Source organism: Eleutherodactylus coqui, chromosome 1, assembly GCF_035609145.1.
Source record: "Eleutherodactylus coqui strain aEleCoq1 chromosome 1, aEleCoq1.hap1, whole genome shotgun sequence".
In the NCBI taxonomy this organism is placed as follows: domain Eukaryota; kingdom Metazoa; phylum Chordata; class Amphibia; order Anura; family Eleutherodactylidae; genus Eleutherodactylus; species Eleutherodactylus coqui.
The window spans coordinates 489,496,274-489,523,592 of NC_089837.1; the positions used below are offsets into that span (position 1 = coordinate 489,496,274).

The 27,319-nt window shown below is 44.6% G+C and overlaps 1 protein-coding gene across 3 annotated transcripts in view; it reads right to left on the bottom strand.

Annotated features, from left to right (window-relative positions):
* DYNC2H1 (dynein cytoplasmic 2 heavy chain 1) overlaps nucleotides 1-27,319 on the bottom strand; it is a 413,010-nt gene that overhangs the window by 276,307 nt on the left and 109,384 nt on the right. For 2 of the 3 annotated variants that reach the window (XM_066586361.1, XM_066586344.1), the window contains exons 47-56: nucleotides 20,446-20,613; nucleotides 16,485-16,615; nucleotides 14,904-15,152; nucleotides 13,094-13,202; nucleotides 9,755-9,868; nucleotides 8,513-8,655; nucleotides 6,945-7,020; nucleotides 6,699-6,853; nucleotides 4,453-4,590; nucleotides 155-268 (exon numbers count right to left, since the gene is read on the bottom strand). In XM_066586361.1, the coding sequence (XP_066442458.1) occupies nucleotides 155-268; nucleotides 4,453-4,590; nucleotides 6,699-6,853; nucleotides 6,945-7,020; nucleotides 8,513-8,655; nucleotides 9,755-9,868; nucleotides 13,094-13,202; nucleotides 14,904-15,152; nucleotides 16,485-16,615; nucleotides 20,446-20,613 (1,397 nt within the window). The remainder of the gene's footprint in view (nucleotides 1-154; nucleotides 269-4,452; nucleotides 4,591-6,698; nucleotides 6,854-6,944; nucleotides 7,021-8,512; nucleotides 8,656-9,754; nucleotides 9,869-13,093; nucleotides 13,203-14,903; nucleotides 15,153-16,484; nucleotides 16,616-20,445; nucleotides 20,614-27,319) is intronic. The other variant, XM_066586352.1, reaches the window with a different exon arrangement.

The following is a 27,319-nucleotide window of genomic DNA, read 5'->3' on the forward strand; positions in this document are numbered from 1 at the left end:
TATTAGCGGATCCTGTGGATAGGTTATCAATAGTTCTTGCCCGGAAAACCCCTTTAACTACAATGGTGCAAATCCGAGTTCTCACGATACACCAGTCATGTTAACAACTGCTACATCTGTACAAGATTACCTTCACATAAGATTGGTCCGTTACCTGAACATCCTTTAGTTCATCATCAATTTTCCCCTTCCTTTCTGCGATCTTAGCAGACTCTTCTGCTATCCTGTGTTTTATTTTCTCCATTTCCGTCTTTTGATCACTGGCATCCTGGAAGACAAGAGCAGATTTCTCAGCACTTCACTGGCAGATGTCTTGTCCTGAATCATCCTGCTGTCGGCTCCACAAACTCCACATCACATATACCTCTTATCTATGGAGATCTAGGCTTGCACATATTGTGATTAGGACTGAAGGTTATGTGGACTACATGCAGTAATATTGTGCTCAGCAGACAGACTCTGTGTTACATCACCCATCTTAAGAGAATCAGCCCAGCACTCCGGGAACCGGAGTCAGCTCAAATATATACTCTATCAAAAAAGATCACGTCACTAGAAGGAGGAGGAGTTTGCAGTTCCATCTCTCTACGACGGAGAGAAGAGATTTCACCCCGTTACCAGAGTCTGAGAGGGGGCGCATTATTGGGGTGTGAGTAGCTGGATGGTCGTATCGATGAATTGTCACCACCTGGGCCGTTCTGACCAGACTGTTAGGAGGTGTTGGGACCAGTGGATGTGTGAGGGCACACAAGGTGACTGGGTTCATGTCTGGAGACCTCGGGGTGAGCGCCTCAATCCTGCCTTTGCTGTGGAGCGGCACACTGCCCCCTGCTGGTGTCATGGTCTGCAGGGGTCATCACATACGACAGTTGGTCACCCCTGGTAGTGGTATGAGAGACAATGACAGCTCAGCCATATGCTCAGAACATCATGCAGCCACACGTGTTCCTCTCATGGCAGCTTCCAAGAGGCAGCAGGATAATGCTTGGCAGGATTACTGTGAGTTACATGGTCGCCCGTTACATGGTCGCCCGGCACATGAAGCAGATCCATTCACAGTCCAAAGACACTGGCTGTTACTAAAGACTTTGTATGTACCAACCTGCAGGGAATATGAAACGGCCCACAGACCTGCAGGCGGCGCCTCCGGAAAGACAACACAACCAGAGAACTTTTCAAAATATAATGTTGTATACGGGTGTGTTCAGAAGGACATTTGCCAAGGTTTTGTGTAATTTTCACACAGTTTTAAAAGTACTGTATATACTCGAGTATAAGCCTAGTTTTTCAGCACATTTTTTTGTGCTGAAAAAGCCCCCCCTCTGCTTATACTCGAGTCAGGGAAGGCTTAAAAAAAAAAAAAAAAAACCTCCATACTCCCCTCCCAGCCGTCGTCTGTGTCTCCAGCGGCGGTGCGGCAAGCTGCTTGAATTCTCTCAGCTGCCCTCTTTGCTCGGCTCTGTCATCCCCCACCGTCAGCAGTGTGTAAGTAAGAGCTGTGATTGGATCGAGCGTCAGCCAATCACAGCTGATGCTCGATCATTCACAGCCAATCAAGCTGCTTTAGAATTCTCCCTGCTCGGCTTTCAAATCCCCTGCTGTCAGTGCTGTGTAAGTGAGCGCTGTGATTGGATCGAGCACCAGCTGTAATTGGCTGGCGCTTAATCCAATCACAGCACTTACTTACACAGCACTGACAGAGCCAAGCAGAGAGGATGGCGGGGGATGACAGCAGGGAGAATTCAAGCAGCTTGTCGCACAGACACAGATGCCGGCTGGGAGGTGAGTATGGAGGGTTTTTTTTAACCTAGTATATACTCGAGTATAGCTCAGCTTATACTCGAGTCAATAAGTTTTCCCAGTTTTTTGTGGTGCAACTTATTGTCTCGGCTTATACTCGGGTATATTAGTGATTTTTTTCCTGAGTGAAAAAAAAAACAAATATCCTGGCTTGGCACTTCATGTTTTCTGTTTTTTTCTTTAGTCACCATGGTTACAGCTGTCAAAAAAGGACTGCAACCGTATCAAAACAACGCAACGCAATCTGTTTGTCCGTTTTATTTTAAATGCAACCATAGACAAATGGGCGATTTCATCTGAAAATTACAACAAATATGACATTTGCGATTTTTTTTCCCACTCAGATTGTTCATTCAATTTTTTTAAAAATTGCCGATAAAAAATGTAAATATTTAAAGTATTAATATAATCTTTACCGTCCAAATTCAGTCTATTTTTTCAGACAGAAAATTAAGATGGAAAAATTGCCATGCGAATATAAACCAGACTATCATTTCTGAAACATCAAAGTGTATTCTTCAGGCTGGGCTAACATGGCTGGAATCCACATCGGATATTTCCACATAAATTCTGCTTGAAAAACCATGGAAGAAATCCCTGGATGAGCCGTGGATTTCTGCTATTTGATATGCATTTTTACACCCGCAGATCCGCATGCAGATTAAGTCCCTCTCAACGGGCAATTCTGCACATGGACTCTGTGGAATGTACGTCAAGAGGCGATAGGTCAGTTTATTGTCATACATGGATTCCAAATCCAAGCCGTATAAACTACGGCACAAAGCAAAGTGGATTCCAGATCAAATCTGCAGCAAAACACCACAGTGTGAAGATATCCCACAGCCACACCTTAATCTGTTTACACACACAGATGTTACTTGTAAAGTCTATCCAATCGCAGCGTGCTCCGGTACGGCCTTTATACCACAAGTATCTCTACAGCATTTGAAAAACACCAGTGGAAAAAAAGGTTTAGAATAGTATGAAAAAAAAAGAGAGAACCCCACCCAACCACTTGTAAGGGAATGTTCACATGTTGCAGAAGTGCTGCGGATTCTCTGCAGTGGAATGGACTCAAGATGATCTGCAGCATTTTACAGTCCAGACACTGAGGATGAAGGTTCAAGAAATCTCATCCACACGCTGTGAAAAAAATACAGTGCAGAATTTACATCCCATTGATGCCAAGTCAGGTTGTAGTTCGGACGCCATTGCCCTGGGGCACAATTTGTAGTCATGAATGGTGAGGTGCTAAATAAGGCCTCATGCCCACGGCCGGGTCAGATCCCGCCTGTAATAGAAGCCATCCGTGTGTTTTTCTGCACATATTAGAACATGCTGCGATTCTCCCCCCGCGTGCACAAATTTGCAGCGCATTTCCGCTCGTGGGCAGGAGAGAATCGTTGTACACAGCATGTCTATGGATGGACATTGCTGCGGAAATCGCGACAGTTGTCTGACCGCGATTTCCACAGCGATAATCCGTCCGTGGGCATTTGGCCTAATACACGGAGTCAGATATTTTCTTTAACTTGTTGTAACACGGTATTTTTATTAAATAAAGCAGGGAGTTGAGGCAATTTTCTTTAACACACTCAGTGAATAATAAAGGATACACCATTGCAATGTTGAAGACACCTGTGTCTAGCACATTCATATACTGGGAGCTTACTCTGGATTTATTTTCTCTATCCCTCTTCATATTTAGATCTTGTATTTTTCCTCTACTCACTGTCAAAGCTGACTCTCCTTCTCGGTTACTCCCCGTTTCTCTGCTTTCTCTTTTTTCTTTTGTTTCTCTCCTGCTGTTCTCGCTCTGCCTGTTCTGCTCTGCCTGTTCTGCTCTGCCTGTTCTGCTCTGCCTGTTCTGCTCTGCCTGTTCTGCTCTGCCTGTTCTGCTCTGCCTGTTCTGCTCTGCCTGTTCTGCTCTGCCTGTTCTGCTCTGCCTGTTCTGCTCTCTCTGCCACTTCTCTCTTACTGGCCTCTCTCCTCTCTGTGTCCACTTCACTCTTGCACCACTTCTCTCTTATCTCATCTCTTTGGCACTTCTTCTTCCACATCTCTCTTCTTATCTTTTTCTGCCTCCTGCAACCGTTGTCCGGCTATTTATCACCTCTGTCACCTGACCAGTCAGTCTGCAGCCAATCACAACCTATTTGGTTGCTAGGCTACCTGCCTCATCTGAGTCTCTATGCATTTTTCCTATCTTGTGCAGCTGAATAAAAATGACTTACTGGTTGCTAGGCTACCTGCATCAGCTGTGTAAAATGACTCCGATTAACCCCCTAGGGCCGGTTATTATAGTACTGGTCCCCACAGCTAAACAGTGCTATGTAGTGCCTTTTTTCAGACCACTACATGCATATCCCTGGTTATGCAGAATCTTCTTTCCCATGCTATGAATGGAACTCCAGTCATTGTTAGTTGACGCTGACAAACAGGCGAATGCAACTAGTGATTTAGTAGATTAATGTTTTGTTCATCTGCTGGGATTTACAGCATTTGTTATATACAGTACTGTGCAAAAAACAGTTTTAGGCAGGTGTGAAATATGCTGCATAGCAAGAATGCTTTGCCTTCTAGATCCACTTGCACACAGTTTTGAAGGGCCCCAGTAATGAAGGAACACAAGCCAGGTTATCAGGATATTACCTGCATGGATGTGGTTATCTCTTGCAGCGCTGCGTCCGCCTCGGCCTGTTTAGTTTGTAGCAATAAGCTCTGTTCTCCGGCTTTTCTTTTCAGCTCATCTACTAGAGACTTGGCTTCATTGAGCTTTGATACTCCGGCCTAAGCAAAAATGAGAAAATTACAAATTCAGGTTCAATTCCAAGTACACAAAGCGCCAGAAAAAAAAGACAAATAGGTAATAGAGCAAGAACTGATAGCAATCATGTGTTTACTAGGAGTCCTAAAACAGGATTGGCTGGCTGGACACATACATCAACACACACAGTATAACGTCATCACCTCCCAAAAAACAGGGTCAATATATGAACAGAATTCAAGTGGTGGTTGGCATGGGCTGCCCATGTATAACAGAGAACCATTGATGGAATTGGTCGCTGTGTAATAAATAACACAAGTCTCGCTGGCTACAGATTCTCCTAGCAATATCGGCCGCGTACCATCGACCTTAGCTACTAAATCCACTGTGATCATGTAATGGTCATGGGGGCTCCCATACTAAAGGAGTTAGAGGGGTTGTCTCACGCCGAAACAGGTTTTTTTTTTTCATTCAATAGGCCCCCCGTTCGGCGCGAGACAAACCCGATGCATGTGTTAAAAAAAAAAACGGGTACTACTTACCCGAATCCCCGCGCTGCGGCGACTTCTTCCTTCTTCTTACTTACCTTAGTAAGATGGCCGCCGGGATCTTCATTGTGCAGTCCATTGCCGATTCCAGCCTCCTGATTGGCTGGAATCGGCACACGTGACGGGGCGGAGCTACGAGAGGCCCCATTCAGAAGACAGAAGACCGCACAGCGCAAGCGCGTCTAAAATCGCCAGAAGAGGCAATTTTAGACGGATCCATGGAGACGAGGATGCCAGCAACGGAGCAGGTAAGTGAATAACTTCTGTATGGCTCATAATTAATGCACGATGTACATTACAAAGTGCATTAATATGGCCATACAGAAGTATATAACCCCACATGCTTTCATGAGACAACCCCTTTAATGTGTTGCTGGATAAGGTATGGACAGCCCACCTAATCACTGCAGGTTTCATATTAACCCTTTGAAGAGTATATATTTTTCAGCTTTTAATTTTTAGTTTTCATCCTCGACTTCCAAGAACAATATCTTTTTTATTGCCAGTTAATGTACCATATAATGTACTGAAAAACGTAAAAAAAAAATGTAAGTGGGGTGAAATAGAAATACAATGCAAATATTCCATTTATTAGATGGTTTTGTTTTTACAAAAACAAGTACAGCAAAAACATTATATATATATATAAAAATAATTTGGTATCGTTGTAATTGTATTGATGCATTGAGTATTCAAGTTATGTCATTTTTGCTGCAGTGTGTACGCCATAGAAACAAAACTCTCCTAAAGATGGTGGCATTTTGGTTTTGTACCATTTCATTCCACTAGGATTTTTTTTTACGTTTTCCAGTACATTAAATATTCTTTGAAAAATACAACTTGACCTGCAAAAAAAAAAAACAAGCCCTCATACAGCTAGGTTGAGGGATAAATAAAAGTTATGATTTTTTAAAAGGGAGGAAAAAACAAAAATAGAGGGGAAAAAAGGGTTGTGTCCTTAGGTGGTTGTAATAGGAATAATTAATGTTTTTCCTCTAGACTTTCAATGTCCTGCTCCAAATTAATTATAAAGAGAAGTAGCATGCATGCAAGGTCACCGAGTCTGACACAATGTTGGTCAACCATCAGTGCACTTCTGGTACAGATGTAGTGGAAATGATGCATCAGCAGGAGTACACACCCCTTGAATCATAAGAACGTATGACCTGAATGATTAACATATGTTAACGCCTTAAGGTGTATGTTGCTACTAAACACGTAATTTCTAGGAACTGAAACTCGAATACACGTCATCAATATCTCTGCCTGGACCAGAAGTGTAGCTGTCAAATACTGTAGCGCTTGCTGCTCAGATATCTCCACAGTCTCACTGAAGATAAAAACAGCGGCAGTGCGCTTGCACGATCCTCAGTTCATCCATTCTCCCTTTGACCGTGGGGGTTGTGGTAAGTCCACAGTGAGGAGCAGAACGGACACGGGACCCCATTCTCGGGATCAGTGGCGGTCTCACCACTGAGACCCCCACCAAGCAGCAACTTATCCCCTATCCTGTGGGTTGGGGATAACTTGTAACTCTGATAAACCCCTTCAACATCAACAACATAGCAGCATTATGTACTAACCTGTAAATGCTTTTGTTTCTTGGTGAGCTCGGCTTTCTTACTGCTAAACAGTGAGCTATACACTTGAAGGAAAGTCATGTAGCGTCTTGGAGTGGCACCGTATGCTTTGCAGGATTCATGAATCGTTAGGAAAGATTTATAAAAGTCGGACTCTGCTAGGAATACACAAAATGTACAGGAATGAATATGACTGAGTATATAGTATAATGCGGCTTCAATCTAAAGTAACCAAAGACAGACATCTACCTGGTGAAGACCTCCGGTGCTCTGACTGCTGGTTCTTCTTCTCTGGACTGGTGTCAGAAAACAGCATCTTTGGAATCTGAATAAGGGCACCCAAAATGACTTATAAGATAATTAATCATGTAAATCAACATTACATCAATCTTCTGGCAGAATACTGACATAATACAACTTCAGTGATGAAACGGATACACACGTCACTTGTACAGCACAGTAGCTCTAGGATAATTAACTACGAATCTCATTTGCTAAAAATCTTTGATAGGCCCAATTTGATAGGCTGATTTGACTTGCGGGTCACCGCGCGGAAGATCCGTAGTTCAAGCCGCCAAAAGGGAACCATGAGCGTCCCATACTTCAATTTACACATGCACATTTGTTTTCCGGATTCCGCATGCGGAAAACACATCCCAGCATGCTCCATTTTAGTGTGGATTCTGTGTAGATGGCTTTCATTGAAGTCAATGGAAGCTGTCTGATCCGCGGCCCGTCCACATTGCGGATGGGCTGTGAATTCCATGGAAAAGCAGGAGGAGTTTAAAAACAAAACTGTACTGCGTATGTGCCCCGGCGCGGCAGCTGGCACTTTTGCACATATCTGCAGTATAGAATAAAGCAGACAAGTACAGGTACGCAGTGTCGCCAGCCTTAGGAAGGGTCGGATTCTGCTGCGGGCTCCCGCACATGGAATCCGGCCTGCCCATGGACATGAGGCCTTAATCAGCTAATGAGGTGTACTTACTGACGTAGTTGAAACCACAAGCCACAAAAACAAAGCAGCTTAGTTAGAAAATGAAGACATAAGGCTGGCCATAAACTTTAGATAGCAATCAGCCAACCAGCCTAAGGCCCAGTGACTATTTCTCCCCCCTCCCCATACCATGCCTGAATGGGGAGAAGAGGGTAAGAGCTACCAGATTGCTTCAGTAGTGGCTTGTCCCCTCCCTGCTCCAAAAAAAAAGATCGCTCATGCTGAAATATGTCCACCATTTACTTGAATTTCCTTAAATAAGTTGAACCAGAATTACAATAACTTGCTGACCAATGGGAGTCTCACTGGTCAGACTCCTGCTGATGTTGCGAACTGGGATCCCGTGTCCCCCCTGTTCTCGTCACAGATTGGACACCACAACGAATGAAGTGCTGGCTGAGCGTGCTTCGTCGGTGCTCTATTCATTTCAATAGGGTTGACGGAAATACCCATTCAATTAGTGAGCCCACAATGAGGAAGATGGGGACACAGGACCCCCATTCTTGGGATCAGTGAGATCCCCACCGATCAGCAAGTTATTCCCTATCTATTCCAGGATTTATTTTATTTTTATTAACAACCTATTCTCAGGATTCACCATCAATAAAAGATTGGTGGGGGGTTCCACACCCGGCACTTCCACCAATCTGCTTTTTTAAGAAGCCATGGCACTGAGGTAGAGGGTGACAGCTGCAGCTTCTTCACTGAATGTCAGGTAGTACAACAATGAAAAGGAAACACACATATTATATACGTATATATTGCATTGACTGATGGCTATTCCTCAAGCAGCATCATCATCATCCATTGGACAATATACCTTCTTCATGCTCCTATCAGACCATCCCTCCATCCACTGTACTGAGCACTTCTTGTAAAAAGCCGGGTTACTCTCACAGTTTATTGTGAAATTTGCATTCGTACAATCCATGATGAGGACGACGTGCAGGTTCTGCAGGACCCCTGAAATAGAACAGTGATTAGTAATATACAGCCAATAGAAAATGTAAAGGACTTTTCCAGGACTTTACTGTTGATGACTAGAGATGAGCGAGCACACTCGTATAAGGCAGTTACTCGAGTGAGCATCGCTCTTCTCGAGTAACTGCATTCTTGTTGGAGCAGGCTCGGGGGGGGGGGGGGGGGGGCGAGAGAGAGGAATCTCTCTCACTCTCTACCCCGATACCATCCGCCGCCCCCGAGCCTGCTCGGACGAGAATGCAGTTCCTCGAGAATAGCGATGCTCGCTCGAGTAACTGCCTTATCCGAGCGTGCTCGCTCATCTCTACTGATGACGTTTCTTCAGGACTCGCAATCAATGGTTGATTGGAGGGGGTCCGCTGCTCGGAACCGCTGCCTCTCAGCGGAAAAAGACAGATTTCTCGGCACTGCAGCAGGTGGCGTTGGTAATGCAGGTACAGCTGCAAATGAATTTAAGGGAACTGTAGATTGCAACCCCTAGGATTGTAGTTTGTAAGTCATTTAGTCAACGTTTGTCGTTCCCCATATGTAATGTACTTAAATCTCAGTTCTGATACGTACAGCGCTCTGGAATTAGCACTTTAATAGAAATAATAATAATCATCATCCGGTAATAAATAATCAAGTAACAGCAATCAATATTACTGGCCACGGTGGATGAAACGTCCCCGCAGTGACTGGTTGCTGCAGCATCTGCGGAGTATTATACATCACTGGGGTCAAGTAATAAAGACTGAAGGGATAAACAAACTATCGCTGTATGGGAGTGTTTTTACTTTATGCAGCTTACAGTACACGGCGGTTTTACAACGCGGTAGAAAACTATATTAAAAGACGTTGTGGCAAGTTTTAAAAACTTATTCCATATCTACAAGTTATGTTTCTGATAGGTAGGGGTCCAACCACCGGGAACCTCCATCAACCACAAGTATAGGTGGGTCCTGTTCCAGAACATGCAATGTCCTCAGCTTCACTACTACACAAAGTCTTGCACACTCTACTGTCCGTAAAACCTGCTATAAGTGTATCACTGTGAAGAATCAGAGGCCCCAGAGAATGAAGGAGAGAGTAATGTACGTACTGAGAGTGAAATAAGTAAACAGTGGTCCTGTAAAGCCATCTTCAGACGCCTGGTCTTTTAGTGGGGACAACAGTGGCTCCAACTCCTCCATGGTATACAAGCCAGGAACCTCCCCTGCGGGCAGAGAAGAGGAACACACAGGTTAGAGCATCACTGGACGAAATGTAGATTATTATACATTCAAGCATCCTCATAAATAAGGATACGGTTGCGGCAGCTCTGGGATCTGTTCCTTTCTACTAATCTGGTTCAGGTCTTGTATTTGGTTCTCTTCATCTTCTTGAGGGATTGGCATTAGGTGAGATTTGCTTGGTCTCACCTGTGGGTAATTTGGGAGGATTTTTTAATCTGGCCTTGCACTTAGCGCATTGCTGTTTAATTCTGACTGTGATGGAAGTTAAAGTTGATGCTGGACCGCCTGCTTTCCAGATTCTTCACTAAGCCAAGTACTGTAGTTACTATTGTTAAGATCTTCTTCTCTGTGGCTTTCTCCTCTCCCACATAGGGTCTGCTAGTGGCAAAGGTACATGGTCAGGTTCGCCCTTGTTAGGGCAGGTTATCTGCATATAGGCAGGTCCATTACCTTGGTAAAGGGTTTATAGGGACAGTGTTTCCCTGGTGGGTTTTGTTTATTGTTTACCACTGTTTTGTATGCACTTGTAGTCTGTTTATTTACAGCCCACGAGTCTTTCGGGTTTTCGGACCAAGCGCATCCTGATTGGACGTGACAGATACAAATAGCGTGCCTCAACCATGCAGAATTTACTTGCAATGTTTAATATCAAGATTTTACATAACCTACTAAATATGTTAAAGAGGTTGTACTAAGATGGCATCTGCTGTTCACTTAGCGAATATAAACATCATAAGAGTGGGCTCCTCCTCAAGGCACCGCTCTATGTCCCAGAATCCTTAAAAAATACATAGATGGCACCATCATTCTGAAAACTGTATACTATATGGGAGAAAGATAAGCAGCTAGACTAGACTCTCCCAGGAAGGAAGAAAGCTGTGACCGTAGGGATGTGTTCACAAAAGTAAAATCCGCGGCAGAAAAATATGAGGCTGGGATTAGCCCATGCAACGCAGCTAGTCTGGTATCAGTATAGATTTTAATGCAGACTTCTTGGCAAGAAGAGACAGGCCACGTCCTTCCACAAAGCCTTGAAGTCTGCACATGTAAAATCTCTGCTGTATATGAACTATGACATGGATTCCTATTCACATGGATGTGCAGAGGAATCGGCCCAGATTCCACACACAGTCCATCTCAAATTCCACCATCTGATCACAGCCGAAGCGTGAATTCATAAGTCACCGAGTGGTCACGGACTTTCATTGTGGATTCTGTACCAAAAATCCACGCCAATGTAGTTTTAAACGAATCATGAACAAGTTGTGGGAAATAAAAAATCTGCAAAGAATTAAAGGCACAGAGCCGACCGTAGACTCTGCAGCATGTGAACGGATTGCAGATTTTCACTCTGTGCAACACATCTTCAAATCAGACGCAAAACCTACACAGAATATCCAAAAAAATATGCATGTAGCGTGTGAGTTGTGCCACGGACATGCATCGGTTTCACGGTGGAAGAGATTTGTTACATCGGGCCTTCCGCTAAATAACTTTGAGCATAGATCGTCCAAGCACGGCTCAGTAAGTAGAGGAATCCTGGGTGCCACGTGGAGAGACCAGAAAGGTGTTATATGTAGCGACTACAGTCAGAAGTAGGTCTTTTTAGATGTCATTTGCCTAATGTAAAATAAATGCATTGGTTTTGCACATTTATTGATTTCAACCCTTTCCAATCCAACTTCCCTGCCACCCACACGCTCCCCAGCTCTTATTTATTTTGGGTGAGAAAGTGTGTTGTGGATTCCTTGGAATTCTACATATAAGAATACAGAATATATTATATATATATATATATATATATATATATATAAATATAAATAATTGTATGCAGATGCAAGCTCAGACGACGGACCCCTCTTCTGTATAGTGTTAGAAACGTGTGTCGGACCTCACCAGATGCGGAAGCTATGCAGGGAAATCTCAAATGTCGGACGAGGTCAGACACTGGATTGGAAAGGGTTAATGCTGTATGCAGTGTGAAATTTCCTACAAAGGACACATATTATTTACTTTCATAACCCAAGAAGGATGACTGTCCTAAAACCTATGCCGTAGAACACTTCCCCCAGTTTACAGCACTGCCACAGTTGTCAGGCCCCAATCATTCTATGTTCCAAGATGACCTCTGTAAAGTCTCTGATCCGCAGTCCGGATCAACAAGAACAAAACCCCAATTGTATTCATGTGAGCGAGTTTAACATTAGAGTTTCATCTAATTTTGCAACTAGAGAACTTGGACCCATTAAAGTGAATGCAATGATTCCCGGGTGCAGTTTTTTTCGTGAACTGATGGTCCGTGTTAAAAAAAAAGCGCCCGCTAAAGTGAATGGATGAGAAAAATGCACTGGCATGGCGTGTGTATGTGCTTAGTTTCTTTCTAGATGCTTTCTTTTCATGCATCCACTGACAGGCATTTTAAATGACATCAACTGGGCCGTCTTCCATCTTTTTTTTTTTTGACACATGAAAACGAGGACACTCGCAGGTTAAAAACGCAACAAAAACTGAACGGATGTGAAACATATGCATACTCACCGTGAAATCACTCAGCCTATTATTTACACGGGCAAGTGACATTTTGGTGAATACAATATTGACCAGTTTCCCAGTTAGTGTATGTACGCTCTACATCGGTTTCCATTGTCATTCAAATGTAAACAGATTTTCATGCGCATCGGAAAAAAAAACCAGAAGGCGGTGAGATTCACGTGATTTAAAATGCCCACTGAAATCAATGGGTGCGGAAAACATTGGAGTGTACAGGCATGCCACACAAGTTCATTCTGTTTAGTTTTTTTTATATTCCCATTGATCTTAATGGGCGATTCCGGTGCCTGAAAACTCATCAAAATAGGACATGCTGTGAATTTTTAACACGGCCCGTAAGAAAAAAAACCCAAAGACGTATAAATGACTGCATTCACTTTGGTGCATGTGAGCCAGCCATTAGTAGTCAGAACTCCCTGGCGGAAGCTCCTAACGCAGTGTTCCCCAACTCCAGTCCTCAGGCACCCCCAACAGGTCATGTTTTCAGGATTTCCTCAGTGTTGCACAGGTGATTTAATTATTGTCGGTGCCTCAGACATTGCCACAGGTGTTCTTACTACAGGATATCCAGAAAACATGACCTGTTGGTGGTCCCTGAGGACTGGAGTTGGGGACCTCTGTCCTAACGGATGACCATGAAGATCTTCTGATTGTACCTGATGACAGCAGGCTGTTGATCATCTCCAGGAAAGTTGGATGGACAAACTGATAGTCCTCGAGGAGCAGGACTACTTGTTGGCCTTCTATGCTCGCCATCTGCATGACCTGAAGACAAGAGGACTCTGGTTACATAATGGTGACAGGAATCGTACAGAAAACTCAAAGACTGGAATACCAAAGAAAACGATGCCTACTGCTGTGCCGGAGGTGTGAATATTCTGTATAGTCATGTGTGCCAGAAACATGGAGGATTAAACATAGCAAATAATAACCAACCTGCAAATGTTCAACCAGCTGCTACACATCTACAGTATAAGTGCTCATAACAAAGGCAGATTGGAAGGTCTGGCGCACGGGCAGGAAAATTATACAAATGGGAAGGTGGAACAATGCCTCTACAGCGCCACCTATTAGAAGGCAACATTCCAGCAAGTCTACATCTGACCTTTTAACTGGCTTTGTAACAAAGACTGGGAATATAAACCAAAACCAGAGTCTTCCCCAGAAGGAAAAGATAACCATGTACAAGCAGCTGTTTGGGGTGTTTTGCCCCTCAGTGTATAGTAGGTTGCTGGTTGGCTGGGTAAGAGGCCTATGATGCGAGTCAGAAGGGGTAAAGTTTGGAGTTATGGAGTTTCTCCTAGGAGGTGTGAGGAGATGTATAAGAACACGCAAGCTGCTCTGGGAAGATGGAACAATGCCTCTACAGCGCCACCTATTGGAGGACACCTAGGAGGCTTATAAGGATTTTATTTCCAGTCATTGTTACAAGGCTGGTTAAAAAGTCAGACATTGACTTGCAGGAATGCAGCCTTCCAATAGTTGGCGCTGTAGAGGCATTGTTCCATCATCCTATTTGCAGATGCAGAGAGGGGATAGCTTAATGTCACCGGAATACTCCATTAAGTATTCAATTTCCCTGCAGCGCCTCCATAGGAGAAATTAAAGGGGTTGTCCCGCGAAAGCAAGTGGGGTTATACACTTCTGTATGGCCATATTAATGCACTTTGTAATGTACATCGTGCATTAATTATGAGCCATACAGAAGTTATTCACTTACCTGCTCCGTTGCTGGAGTCCTCGTCTCCATGGTGCCGTCTAATTTTCAGCGTCTAATCGCCCGATTAGACGCGCTTGCGCAGTCCGGTCGTCTTTCTTCTGAATGGGGCCGCTTGTGCCGGAGAGCGGCTCCTCGTAGCTCCGCCCCGTCACGTGTGCCGATTCCAGCCAATCAGGAGGCTGGAATCGGCAATGGATTGCACAGAAGACCTGCGGTCCACCGAGGGTGAAGATCCCGGCGGCCATCTTCACAAGGTAAGTAAGAAGTCACCGGAGCGCGGGGATTCAGGTAAGCACTATCCGGTTTTTTTTTTAACCCCTGCATCGGGTTTGTCTCGCGCCGAACGGGGGGCTATTGAAAAAAAAACAAACCCGTTTCGGCGCAGGACAACCCCTTTAAGCCTTACATAGTGCAAATTCACATCACTGGGATGTTTGTGTAATACAGGACAGGTCCTCCAGGGGAAGAGATGCTACTTATTACTGCTCTGTACTATGGCCAGGAGATGAGGATCATGGGTAGTGGATCCCCTTTGTGGATTGTTCGAGTTGTCTTCTATGTACAAGGTCTTGTTAATTCAGATCATTTTTCTGAGTTTAGTGAGAAAACACCCAGTAACTTATGTAGACGATACAACGTCTCAAGTAACACAATTGCTGCCATTCTCTTCCATTATGTTCTTCTCCTTTAAGCGCCGTTCCTTTATTTCAGCCCCGTGTAGATCAGTAGGACCTGACATGGATTACCTGCTTTAGGTCATTCTTGAACTGTTTCAGCTCATATCCTCTGGAGATCTTGGGGGTGTAAAGCACAGCTCCGTGCATGTGTGTGACCAGAGAAGTGACTGTTCTACGGCCAACACCGCTCCGGCCGGCCAGGAGAAGGGATCCACCTGGAAAGCTCAACACACGATCCACTTGAGACATGAAATCCAGAACTTCATGGAACAGGAGGACATCCAGCTCTCGGTTATCACGGCTGAACTGAATGACACCCTGAAACACAGGTATGGGGAATGCAAGGGTTTACTACAGCAGACGAGTCAGGAGAACGGCATGGTCTTCTTAAAGGTTGACTACTTATTGTAGTAGGAGTTGTGTTTAACTCATAAATGACTGTTTCATTAATCTTCTGACGCAGGGACAAATCAGAACTCTTGTCCCAACACCCTCGATCACTGAAATGAAGCACAAAAGCACTCAGCTGAGCTCCTTTGGCTTTTACCGGCTTTGCTTGATTCTGCCTAGAGAGGCACTAATGATGTTTATGGATCCATTAAAATATAAATCCGCATATCATACACTCATCTCTCCAAGGAAAGTCAAGCAAAGCCAAAAGGGCAGAGGGCTCAGCGAAGTACTTCTGCCCCTTCAGTCCAACTCCTGTTACCTTCTCAGATCAGCTGTTTGAAGATAAGGCACTCTGGTGAATACTGCGGCCTCTTTACTTTATACAAGGAAGAGTGCTGTACTATTTGTAGTGGCAGTGTCTGGTATTACAGCACAATCCCATTCACTTGCATAAGACTTAGCTGCAAAACACAAGCCAGACAAGTGGCCACAGAGCTCAACTTAGCACTATGCACTCTCCAAACATCTAATCGACAGGTGCACTGGGAGTTGATGTGTCGATACCCTAATCTGATATTTATGACTTATCCTAAGGATAGGTCATCAATATTTAAGTCCTAGAAAACCCACCCCTATAAGTACTATGTGAGGACCAAAGTTACTTTGGTGTAAAAAGTTTTTTTTCAGCACTTGCTCTCAGACTATGTGTATTGGCCCCCTGCACACGGGCGGAAATTCTGCAGCGGACTTTTCAGCAAAATATCTGCCCGTGCCCGCCAGCATAGGATTGCATCACATAGTGCAATCCTACACACACAGCTGCGATTTGTCCATGTGAGAACACACGTAGAAAACAAATCGCAGCATGTTCTATTTCTGTGCGGGTGTCGCAGAGACCCGCACAGAAATGTCACTACCGACGCGCCGGCTCTGCTCAGCACCGGCTGGGCGGCAGCCGGCACATCACAGAGCAGGGCAGACACGGAATCAGGTGAGCCACATTCGTCACTGCAGGTGCAGGGGTCGAGAATTCTTACAGCGGGATCCGACCCGGCCATCTGCAGGCGACCTTACAAACATTGTGTATAAATGCCTCCACAAGGATGCCTTATAAATAACTACTGCTATACACAGGTCAGATATGAGAAACACAAGAAAACAATGCAATGCTACACTGTAAAGCCCAAAAATGTTAGCAACAGATCATTTCTTCACTTTTCTTTTAATGACCAATTTCAGGTTTTACTTTAAATGCACCTTCTTAATAATATCTTTAAAGTCAGCAGAACTCAACCTTCCGAGGGGGCGTCCATGAGGGGGTAAGGACTGCCCAGGGGCGAGCACTGATCCTGCTTCATGCAGTGCTCCCCACGTTACATAGAAGACGTCTAAAGAATGGAAGAGAATGGAGAAAATTAGGAGCTTTATATATAATTTGTGCTGTAGATGGAAAAAGATTTCTATAAGACGAATGCTGCAATACCAGATCATCAGAGAAGGATGGAGCTACCGGTATCACCAGATCAGATGTTTTGGGATCCTAATTAGAGATGAGCGAGTATACCCGCTAAGGCACGTTACTCGAGCGAGTAGTGCCTTAGCCGAGTATCTCCCCGCTCGTCTCTAAAGATTCGGCTGCCGGCACGGGTGAGCGGTGAGTTGCGGGAGTGAGCAGGGGGGAGAGAGGGAGCGAGATCTCCTCTCCATTCCTCCCCGCTCTCCCCCGCCGCCAGCAGCCGAATCTTTAGAGACGAGCGGGAGGATACTCTGCTAAGGCACTACTCGCTCATGTCTAATCCTAATCTAATCTAGAGTGTGTTTATTGTTTCCATCTCTCCAAGGACGCCTGAGAGTCCAAGAATCTTTTCCCCTCCTATTTGTTTCTATCACATCATTGTAACAATCACCATGAATGTACTACCAGATCTTGTAGTATTGTACTTGATCTATGCCTTGATCACACTTTGAGGTTCATCTTTTACATTGAGACATTTCATATTACAGATAAGAGACTTGGAGCCCCATAACCATCTGCCGGATTCTCCCTCTTTTGCTGTAATTTTACTTTTTTGAAAAAACCCCCAAATATAACACTCAATATAAGCAATTCCCAATGGTTTTCAAGATCATCTAGTATGAATTTCAAAGGGTACTAAAATATATATTATACAACTCCAACTTCAAAAGTTGGGAAGCTTTGTAAAATCTAAACAAATGTAAAAAAAAAACAAACGTGTCTGATGTATCTTGGCCAAAATCCAACCAATGCCTTGCATGTATTATCTATTATTCGCATGCAGTATGGCTTTAAAACGCCAAGGGGAAGCCTAGGGTGGCACTTTTTTAAGGTGCAGGGCAACCCGCCGAACTATTATGACGTCATTAATAGGTTGCTGGTCTGCATGATGGACTACATGTATCAGAAGGTCTGCCACTTTGTATCTATTCTGTGCAGGAGTATACACCAGGCAGCTACCCCCCTCTATATTAAGAGGCTGTGTGAGTGGCTGTCTCATCGGTGTCCCTCACAGGTGTAATTAGCTCCCTCATTTGGTAGTCTGCTACCTGCATGTTAAGGGGATGCAGCCATCTGCCCTCCTTAGTCAGTAAGTATACGGCCATTTTCTGTGATTGCATAACATATTTTATTCACATAAGAACATATCAGAAGGTAAAAGGGAGATCTTTTTCCATTTCACTTGAAAAATTAACTAATTTAGAAATTGATGGCAGCAACACATCTCATAAAGTTGGGGCGGGGCCGTCATTGTGTAGAATCTCCTCTTTTTACAGTCTGTAAAGCGAGGAGACCAATTGCTGGAGTTTTGGGAGAGGAATGTTGTCCCATTCCCGTCTGATGAAGGATTCTAGTTGCTCAGCAGTTCTGGGAGGTCTTTGCCGGATTTTTAATTTCATAATGCACCAAATGTTATCTATTGGTGGAAGGTCTGGACTGCCGGTTCAGCCCCCGGACTCTTCTTCTGTGAAGCCATGCTGTTGTGATGGATGCAGTATGTGGTTTAGCATTGTCTTACTGAACTATGCAAGGCCTTCCCTGATAGAGATGTTGTTTAGATAGCAAGATATGATGTTCTAAAACCTCTATATACTGCTCAGCATTGATAGTGATAAGATATGTAAGCTGCCCATGTGATAGGCATTAATGCAGCCCCGCACCATCAGAGATGCCGGCTAGTGAACTGTGCGCTGATGACAAGCTGGATGGTCCCTCTCCTCTTGAGTCCACAGAACAGTTTTCCTTTTTGGCTCAGTCCATTAATGAGCTTTGGCCCAGAGAAGACGCCGGTGTTACTGAATTGTTACTGAAGATATGGCTTCTTCTTTGCATGATACAGCCTTGTGGATCGCACGGTGAACTGTGTTCACAGACAACGATTTCTTGAAGTATTCTTGAGCCCAAGCAGTGATTTGCATTATAGAATCACGTCCATATGTAATACAGTGACGTCTGAGGGCCCGTAGATCTCGGGCATCTAATATTCACTGTTGCCTTTTTCCTTGTGTGCATGAATTTCTCCAGATCCTCTGAATCTTTTGATATTATGTACTATAGATGGTGGGATATTCAAAGTCTTTGCAATTTTGGAACCTTTTTTCTGAAATTGTGCCACAATTTTTAGACAGTTTTTCACAGTTTGCTGATCTTCTGAGAGACCCTGCCTCTTTAAGGGCTCCTTCCCACGGACGGATTTCCGCAGCATAATTCGCAGCTGAAATCCGCTGCGTTGCCCCCTGCTATTAGGTTCTATTGAACCTAATAGCTCAGGGCTCACGGTGCGGAATTCCACCGCGGAATTCCGCACCGTAAAATCTCCCGTCCTCACCCGCGGCATGCTCTATTTGCCGCGGGTGTACGTGCGGACGGCTTCCATTGCAGTCAACGGAAGCCGTCCGTTCACGCTATCTTCCGCTGTGGCACATCGGAAGATAGCGTGAAACTGCTTCCCTGCCTACCGCCGCCGCGTCATATGACACGGACGGCCCCGTCATGTGACGCGGTGGGCGTGTCATGTGCCGTGGCCGGCGTGTCACATCACGCTGCGGCGCGTCACGCGGGAGCGAGGACGCCGGATCCGCAGGTAGGTTTGGGGTCTCTGGGGGGCGCCGTGACGGGCTCCGCCGCAGAATTCCGTGACGGAGCCCGTCACGGCCGTGTGCAGCCAGCCTAACATGCTCTTTTTATACACAGTTATGTGTATAAGATTGAGCCTCCAGTTTTTCATTAGTATCACTTACTTTTCCAGCCTTTTGTTACCCCTTTTCCAACTTTTGTGAGATAAGTTGCTGCCCCCAAATTTTTTTTTAAGATTTTACATTAAATGGAAAAATGTCTCACTAACTTGTGATATGTATTCTATCTTCTATTGTGAATAAAATAAGGGTATATGAGATTTCCAAATCAATGCACACTTTTTTCTCAACATTTCTATTTAATAGTGTGTCCCAACTTTTTGAAAATGGAGATTGTATAATATGGGCTGGGAACAGAGTAAAGTAGGAAAATAAGCTCTATTCGCCTCCTTTAGTAGTAGATGGACAAACATGGAAACCACAGTCCTGCTGCTCCAATCTCAGAAGAGTGCCGTTCATGGCATTATCCCCGCTGAACCCTGTGATTGGCTGAGTGGTCACATGCAAAAATGTATGACATGTGACCGCTGCAGCTTCTTCTGGGATTGGAGCAGGACCGGGCCTTCTGTGTTGGACCAGAGTCCACTTAAGGAGGGGAGTTTGGATTATTTTACTAGTATATTACATTTCCAGCCCATTACATTTTTTCAGTTCTGCAAAACTCCTTAAGTGGTAATTTATAATAAAACATGTGATTTCTCTGTAGTCTTTTATATAACAAATCCTGGTTTTAAAGATCTCTGCTTGCTGTCCAGCTCATGTGACAGACAAAATCGTGAGCATTTCATTATAAAACACAACTCTGATAACTTTACTGTAATGAGCTTTTACATGACCAGGACAGAGATGCTTCATCTGGAAGTAAATAAAAGGTTCCTACTGAATGACCGCAAGCAAAGATCTTCAAACCAGTGAGGCATGGATACAGCAAATATATTGGGAACTTGTAGAACGTTTCATCACACAATGAATATCCTTTCTTTGCTGAAACTAGAATATTCCCTCAATTGCTCATGAACGGAAGATGGGGACAATGCGGTCATCCTGTCTTCCGCTAAATCCCCACCTGCCATGTGGTCCAGCACATCGGACCCCCAGTCTCCTTGCAGCACAGATATTAAAATATTGTCAAAGACGTTGAGCTCCTTAGAGGTGACAATCCTGTCCCGGAACAATCTGCGAGCTTCGTACGCCACAATTTCCAGGATGTTGTCTTGAGATTGTTGTGAGGATCCTTAGGAGCAAGAGGACATTTAATCAGAGCGGATCCTGATGCGAGCCATACATAGACTGTAATAAACTAGAAGAGCAGAGGACTTACCATGTAAAGACAGGCGGAAAGGTACAGCAAAAGGTGAAAGAGGAGAAAATTAGAAAACAATAAGGTGAGAAGAGAGCAAAGTATATATCAAACCGGCTTTAAAGACAAGCAGAACCAATTGTCATTATGAAACAAGAGTCAGAAATACAATAAAAAATAAGCATGTTAGATATTAGAGCTAACTACATTGTAATTCAATCTAATGGTCTGCTATAAAATCTACTGCAGAGGTTTTCCACAGCATGTGAATGTGGTTTTGTAAATCACATGCATTGTAAAGTACAAAAAAACTTTGTTGTAGATTTTCAGCCTGGCTGCAGCCACCACTAGGGGGAGCTTTCATGCCTACTGCAAAGGGATTGATCACGGAGCTCAATAAGAGCAGCAAAAACTAATGGTGGCTTCCAGACCATAACTGTTTAAAGAAAAGCAAGTCATTTGAAGGTTTGTAGTAAAACAGAGCGCCGACTCTAGTAGTAGACTTCAATACTGATGATTTAAGCCTGGGTAGAAAAAGATGGAGGCAGAGCGCCTCACCCCCCCCCCCCCCTCACCCCGGCTAGAAAACACATAAAATAGGTCTGGCAGAGTGTATAAGTGTGTGTGTGAAAGATAAGCTGCAGAGGTGCAGCCAAAAGGTAGAAGGGGGAAGAGGAGGAAGAGGAGTTAAAAAAAGAAGGGTTGGTGTTCCGGGGATTATTCTGCTTGCTAGAATTGAAATCTGGATGGAATTTTATTCCCTTAATTAGGGAGAATCTGTTTCTACCTCATTGGGATTTTTTTTTGCCTTCCTCTGGATCAACATTGGGCGGGAAATAACGTGTTCATCCAGTTCAGCTTTTTTTTTTTTTGGTTACTAAGAGAAGGAGGAAGATAATAAGAAAAAGGAGGAGTAAGAGAAAGAGGAGGAATTTTAGTTGGTTTTGACCAAAGCAAACTATCTGAAGTTCGGGTTGGTGCCAAATCGAAATATTAGCAAAGTCTGATTTGAAACAGAGTTCTACTATTTCAGTTCGTTCAACACTACCCAAGGTTCCAATATAATAAATAAATAAAAACTAGGATATGGTGCAACCACATCTAAACTAAAATAGGCAAGACACCGAAGTAAAACAGGCTTCTGCTTATTGAAAACCAGCATTTTGTCGCGTTTCGAGGTAAAATGAAACCTCTTCCTCAGATGTGCTGGAGGAATGCACTGTTACATTATCATTTCATTAATGTATCTCGCCACCGCATTTACTAGCTTACTGAGCAAAGGCTTATCTAATGCCCCAAGGGTAGATGGAATGAATTTGATTTTATCATTGATCTCATCTCATTCATTAGGAAACGGACTGCCACAAGACACTTCGCCATCCAGAACTTTCTGGAGGGAAGTAAATGACCCATCTGATAATAAATCCATAACACCCCTGCTGGCCACCACAGGCGAAACAGAATCACCCCACCCTCTCACACAAACCTCAATCATTACTCAGTCCCATTCCTCATAACTGCAGTCACAGAGGAACATTTTATGTGTTCAGAGTCCAGCAAAAAAAAAAAAAAAATGGCAGACATATAATCTGACCAAAGAAGAATCATTCCCCTTAACAACCCTCACCAACCAGGATTTCTCCACCAGGGAAAGCGAATAAACGAGATGGGACAGTTCTACTGAATCGCTCTCCATATGTTGAAGAAGCTAAACTTATCCCCTTGGATACCAACTATTATATCCCTCTAGACACGAATCTGACTGCTAACACCCTGGAAATCTTTTCAGAATGGATTGAGAGTGCTTGTATGGATTGCCTTGGTATTAACAACCCACACTTGTCTATTTTCTACCATCTCCCAAAAACACATAAGGACAGGCAAACCCACCACAGAGACCTCTTACCTTGGGAATTAACTCCGATACTAGTAACTCCCACGCTCGAGACGGAAGGTTCGGATGCCGGCGGCGGGCAGGGAGCTGCGGGGGAGAGCAGGGCGGAAGGGAGGGGAGATCTCTCTCTCCCCCCCCGCGCCCTCCTGCTGACTGCCGCTACTCACCGCTCCCCCGCGCCGGCACCCGAACCTTCTGTCTCGAGCAGGGGAGATACTCGCTAAAGGCAATGCTCGCGCGAGAAATTGCCTTTAGCGAGTATACTCGCTCATCTCTACCCACCACTATTGTACTAATGTAACAGTGCGCTCCTCCAACAAATCTGAAGAAGAGGTATCAACTTGTAACGCATCCTATTGATGGCTCTCAACAAAGAAGAGTCTGTTTTATTTCAGGATCTCACCGACTTTCTTTTGGTTGCGCCAAAATCTCGTTTTTCTATTGGATTTTTTTTTAACCCGTCTTTATAGAGGCGCCCCACGGAATATCTTATGGTAGTTCAACATGGGAGTCTCCAAGCAACCGAGATATGTTCGAATTTTATGTTCAACTCGTACAGAGATACTTGCCAAATGTAAGGAATGGACTGCTCTGGGTATATTCAACGTTGGAATTGAGTGACAAATAACATTTTTGTTACCATTTCTGTCCCGTACTCATCACCTTCGTTGAAGGACACAGCAAGACCTTGGGTATAGGTCCTGCCACTAGGAGGCGACACGAAGCACAAAGAGTTAGTGGGTATTAGTCCCTCCTACAGGCACTGGGCTAATCAGTCTGTACAGAAGCAGTGGGAGAGAACAAATTAACCATAAAGTCAATTAATGCAGACAATAACAGGACACAAGAGTGGAGGAAAGAGACCAAGCCAGATTGAGGGGCCTTGATAGAAAGAAACCACCAGAGCTAGCCAGGAATAAACTATTGGGTGGGGCCGTGTCCCTCAATGAACGTGACCTAAAAAGGATTTTACGGTAAGTAACAAAAATCCTGTTTTCTCATCCTTGTCATTGTGGGATACAGCAAGACCCTGGGACGTTCTAGAGCAGTACCCAAGGGGGAGGGGGGAAATAAAAGGCAGCGCGGTCTGTTGTGTCCTGTAAGTGTCTGTAAGCGACAGGTCCACCAAAGGCTGTAACGGAACGCATGTTGTAGGACTCAACAGTGCTGACTGGATAGCGGCCCTATTACTAGAAAGTCCAAGAACTTGCTGAATATCAAGAAATTGTCTGCAAAATGTAGCAAGATGAAATTAATAAGGGAGGGTGATGACCTTGTACTGTAGGAGATATGCCAAGGCGGACACCGCACTAGAAGATGGGAAAAGGGAGTGGATTACCTTGTGTAGGCAGATCCTTAAAATGCATCTCGGATCTGAATAAGGTTCCAAGAAAGGTAGACTAGCAAGCAGTAGGTACAAGTGCTGCTTGCTCAGGATGTCGGATTTCTATAGGAGGTGAAGGAAGGGACTAGAAATTTAAAGTAAAGTATGTTGTGTTCTTTGTTTTGCTACCTGCAAAACGGCAAACCAACAGTATGGTTGACAATGCTCTTCCCCCCTCAACTTTCCCAAGGAAAGAAGGGCTGATCACCGGCCCTCCGGTTATCCACTCTCAGACACAAAAGGTTAGGAGTGCTGGAACGTGAGACGAAGTTTGTTACAGTATGCTGGACATTCCTGACCTGGCCATGGCGATTGGATAATTTTTGTTTTGGGCTCGGTTGGCTAGATAGGCCATTGCTACCGTAGTCTTCGAGAAGCCAGAGAGAAGAACAAACTGGGTAGAACAAAAGCCTGAGAAACAGAAGGATAGCCTGAAGATCCATTATGATCACAAGGAAGGATTCTTGCAGGATCTGTACCAGAATGATAAAAGAGATTCACTGGAATCACCATAAAAGGATAAAAAAAAGGCCCACTGGAGAGCAAACGGCACCAGAGTAATAGAATTGGAGCATCGTGGTCTTGTATCAAGTTGGGATGGCTCCGAGAAGAGGAGAGTAAGGGCATAGGAGAAGGATCTTCCGTAAGATTGGGTTGACTAAGGCCTGCATACTACATGAGAAGGGTGGATTTCGAGAAAAGAATCTAGAGAGCATCACTTGTGCGGGAGAAATTAGTGCTTACAAGAGAAAACCATGACTCTTACTCCCATCATGCACCAAGTACAAAATGTCTAAGATAGGTCCTAATAGCACTGCCAACACTTTAGATGTACAGGAATGCACCCGCAGCCCCAATGATGTTCTGTAGAACGTATTCCTCCCCTAAGAAAAGAGAGATGTAGCAGATGGATGTTCACCTAGCTTCACCACTGGGAATCCTACCCAGTAGAAAAAAGGAATCATATATAACGTGTGCCCCAGTGTTCATAGAGAAGTGCTAGAGACTAGTACAGGTAATGAACCTGCTGGATGCACCAAAAAAGTGGTAAGAGTTGCCTAGTAGCAGAGCAGGCTGCTTAGCATGGTTAGTGCAATGTGTGGAAGAAAGGGCAGTCCTTACCATGCGGATGTACCAACTGGAAGGGCGTCACTAATGTCCCTCGGAGTACCTGAAGAAGCCCTTGGAGCCTCTTCCAGAGAGCTCCTTTCTTGAGGAGGAAAACTTGCGGAAGGTAAGCTAGCTGACATGAGGAAATTCTGTCATGCCGCGCCGCCCTGGCTACTGTGCTAGAGAGATCTTACAGAATCTAGCGTACAGGGAGATGCCCTCTACAGAGAGAATAAAAGATCTATGATCAATACTAACAGTGACTGGCGACAATATCAGACACCCCCTGGAAGGGAAGAGTAAACTGCCAAAAGGAAACTGCTCACCTACAGAGAATGTGAAGGCAGACACTGGAAAGTGTCTGCTTTATCTCCTGTACCGAAAATGACTGTAAGGTAAGTACTCCCTGTAGGGGAGGTTAAAGAGGCAGTGTGACTGATGAGACATACAGCAAGCTGGCGGAGTGAAGTAGGCATAGAATATCATTCTGCCTGGTAGCGGTCATATCAGTCAGTGGAAGATACAGACTGAATGATATTAAATCACATCCGAGACAGAGTAAAGGGACCTAGGATGACACAGGCCAGCAGTACAAGTGGTTCTCGCCATATGATGGAGCTAGTGGCTGAGTGAGACTTGCAATCACCATGTAATCAGATTCAGGATCTAGCGGTAATACATTTATTCCACCCATGGGAACAAGGGGCCTATGTATGCAGTCATGGCCAAATCACCTCAGATACCGGGCTAAGCAGTAACCCAATTTATACCTCCTATGGAGGACGTAATGAGACGGCTTGGCATTTGCATGCGTTGCGTAATGCAGTCAGATAGTGTGTCCGGCACTAGGACGCTCTTTTCTCCTGAGGGATAGTGAATGTGGCCGTATGCTTTCATTTACAGCACCACCATGTTAAAAACAGAGTCCAGCCATAATATGTTTACTTAATTGAGGGTGATGATATGGTGACTTGACGGACCTTTTTGCAATCATGACCAACACAGCGTTCTTTGGTAACATAGGCCACGACTCTTCCCATGAGACTGGTCAAAGAGGTGGCTTGATGCTTGCCGTACCAGACTAGTCATGACTGAAGCAGAGTTAGACTACATTACTTATCTACTACGGCCGGTGTCATGAGATGGATGCTGCTCGTTAGAATTGCAAGATCAGAAGAGACGCGGTCTCACAGCACTACCATTACTTCTGCCATGGCAGGGGGTATTGTCAACACACACCGATTGCCATGATTGTGCAGGCCTGTGCGATATGGAGACTCACAGAGCTACAATACTCCTCCTATGGAAGGGGGCGATGAGGCGGACAATGGCTACTAAGAGACTCTTAGTACTACAATGCTCTACCTAGGAAGTGGACAGACGATGGCTACCATAACTGTATAGAAACTAGTAGTCCTGCAATCGCTCCTCCTGTAGAAGGGGATAAGAAGAACGGACACTGCTTGCTGTAACTGTGTAGTCATGTGTGATGCAGAGACTCTCAGTACTACAAGTACTCCTCTTATAGAAGGGGGTTCTGAGGCGGTAGATACTCTGCAAGAGAATCGTGTTAAGTGCAGTCCCACAGTACAACAAGTACTCCTCCTATAAGGAGAGCCTATATATTCCCACCTGTGCTCAGGTTTTCCTGTTCCCATAAAGGCGAATCCCCTGGTCGAACGGATCGGTTTTATAACGGAACCAAACGGCACCAAACAGACTCCATTGAGTTTAATGACGTCCAATTGGCCTCCATTCACCTGTTTGGCATTTTATTGGATGAGCAAGTCCTTCTCCATGCAGAACTTTTACTTCTGGATCTGCGACAGAACCCCCGGAAAGAGGTTGCCAACGCAGATGTGGACGTAGCCTATAGTGTACTCTTAAAAGCTGCTCCTTCTTGCAGCTGCACCAGCATCTTAAGTGGTGATTCTTCCCACTGAAGCATGGATGATAATGGATCCCGTAAGCTCCCCCGAGGAAATACGCTTGCCCTGAAGTTGACAACTGGATGGCAAGAAACTGTCAAAGGGGGAAACCCACCCACTCCAGTTGAGTCCAGCCCGGTAGGCCTGCGCAATGTGTCCCAAGTGAAGGGGTTTACCAATATCAAGTGTGTGGCAAGTTCACCCCAGAAGGCCATCCTACCCCTAGTAATGGACATTCTATGCCTAATGAATTAATCATCTGAAGATTATTACCTGATTCCTGTCTGAGGTCTTCTCATGACTTTATTTGGGAGTGTTGAAAAC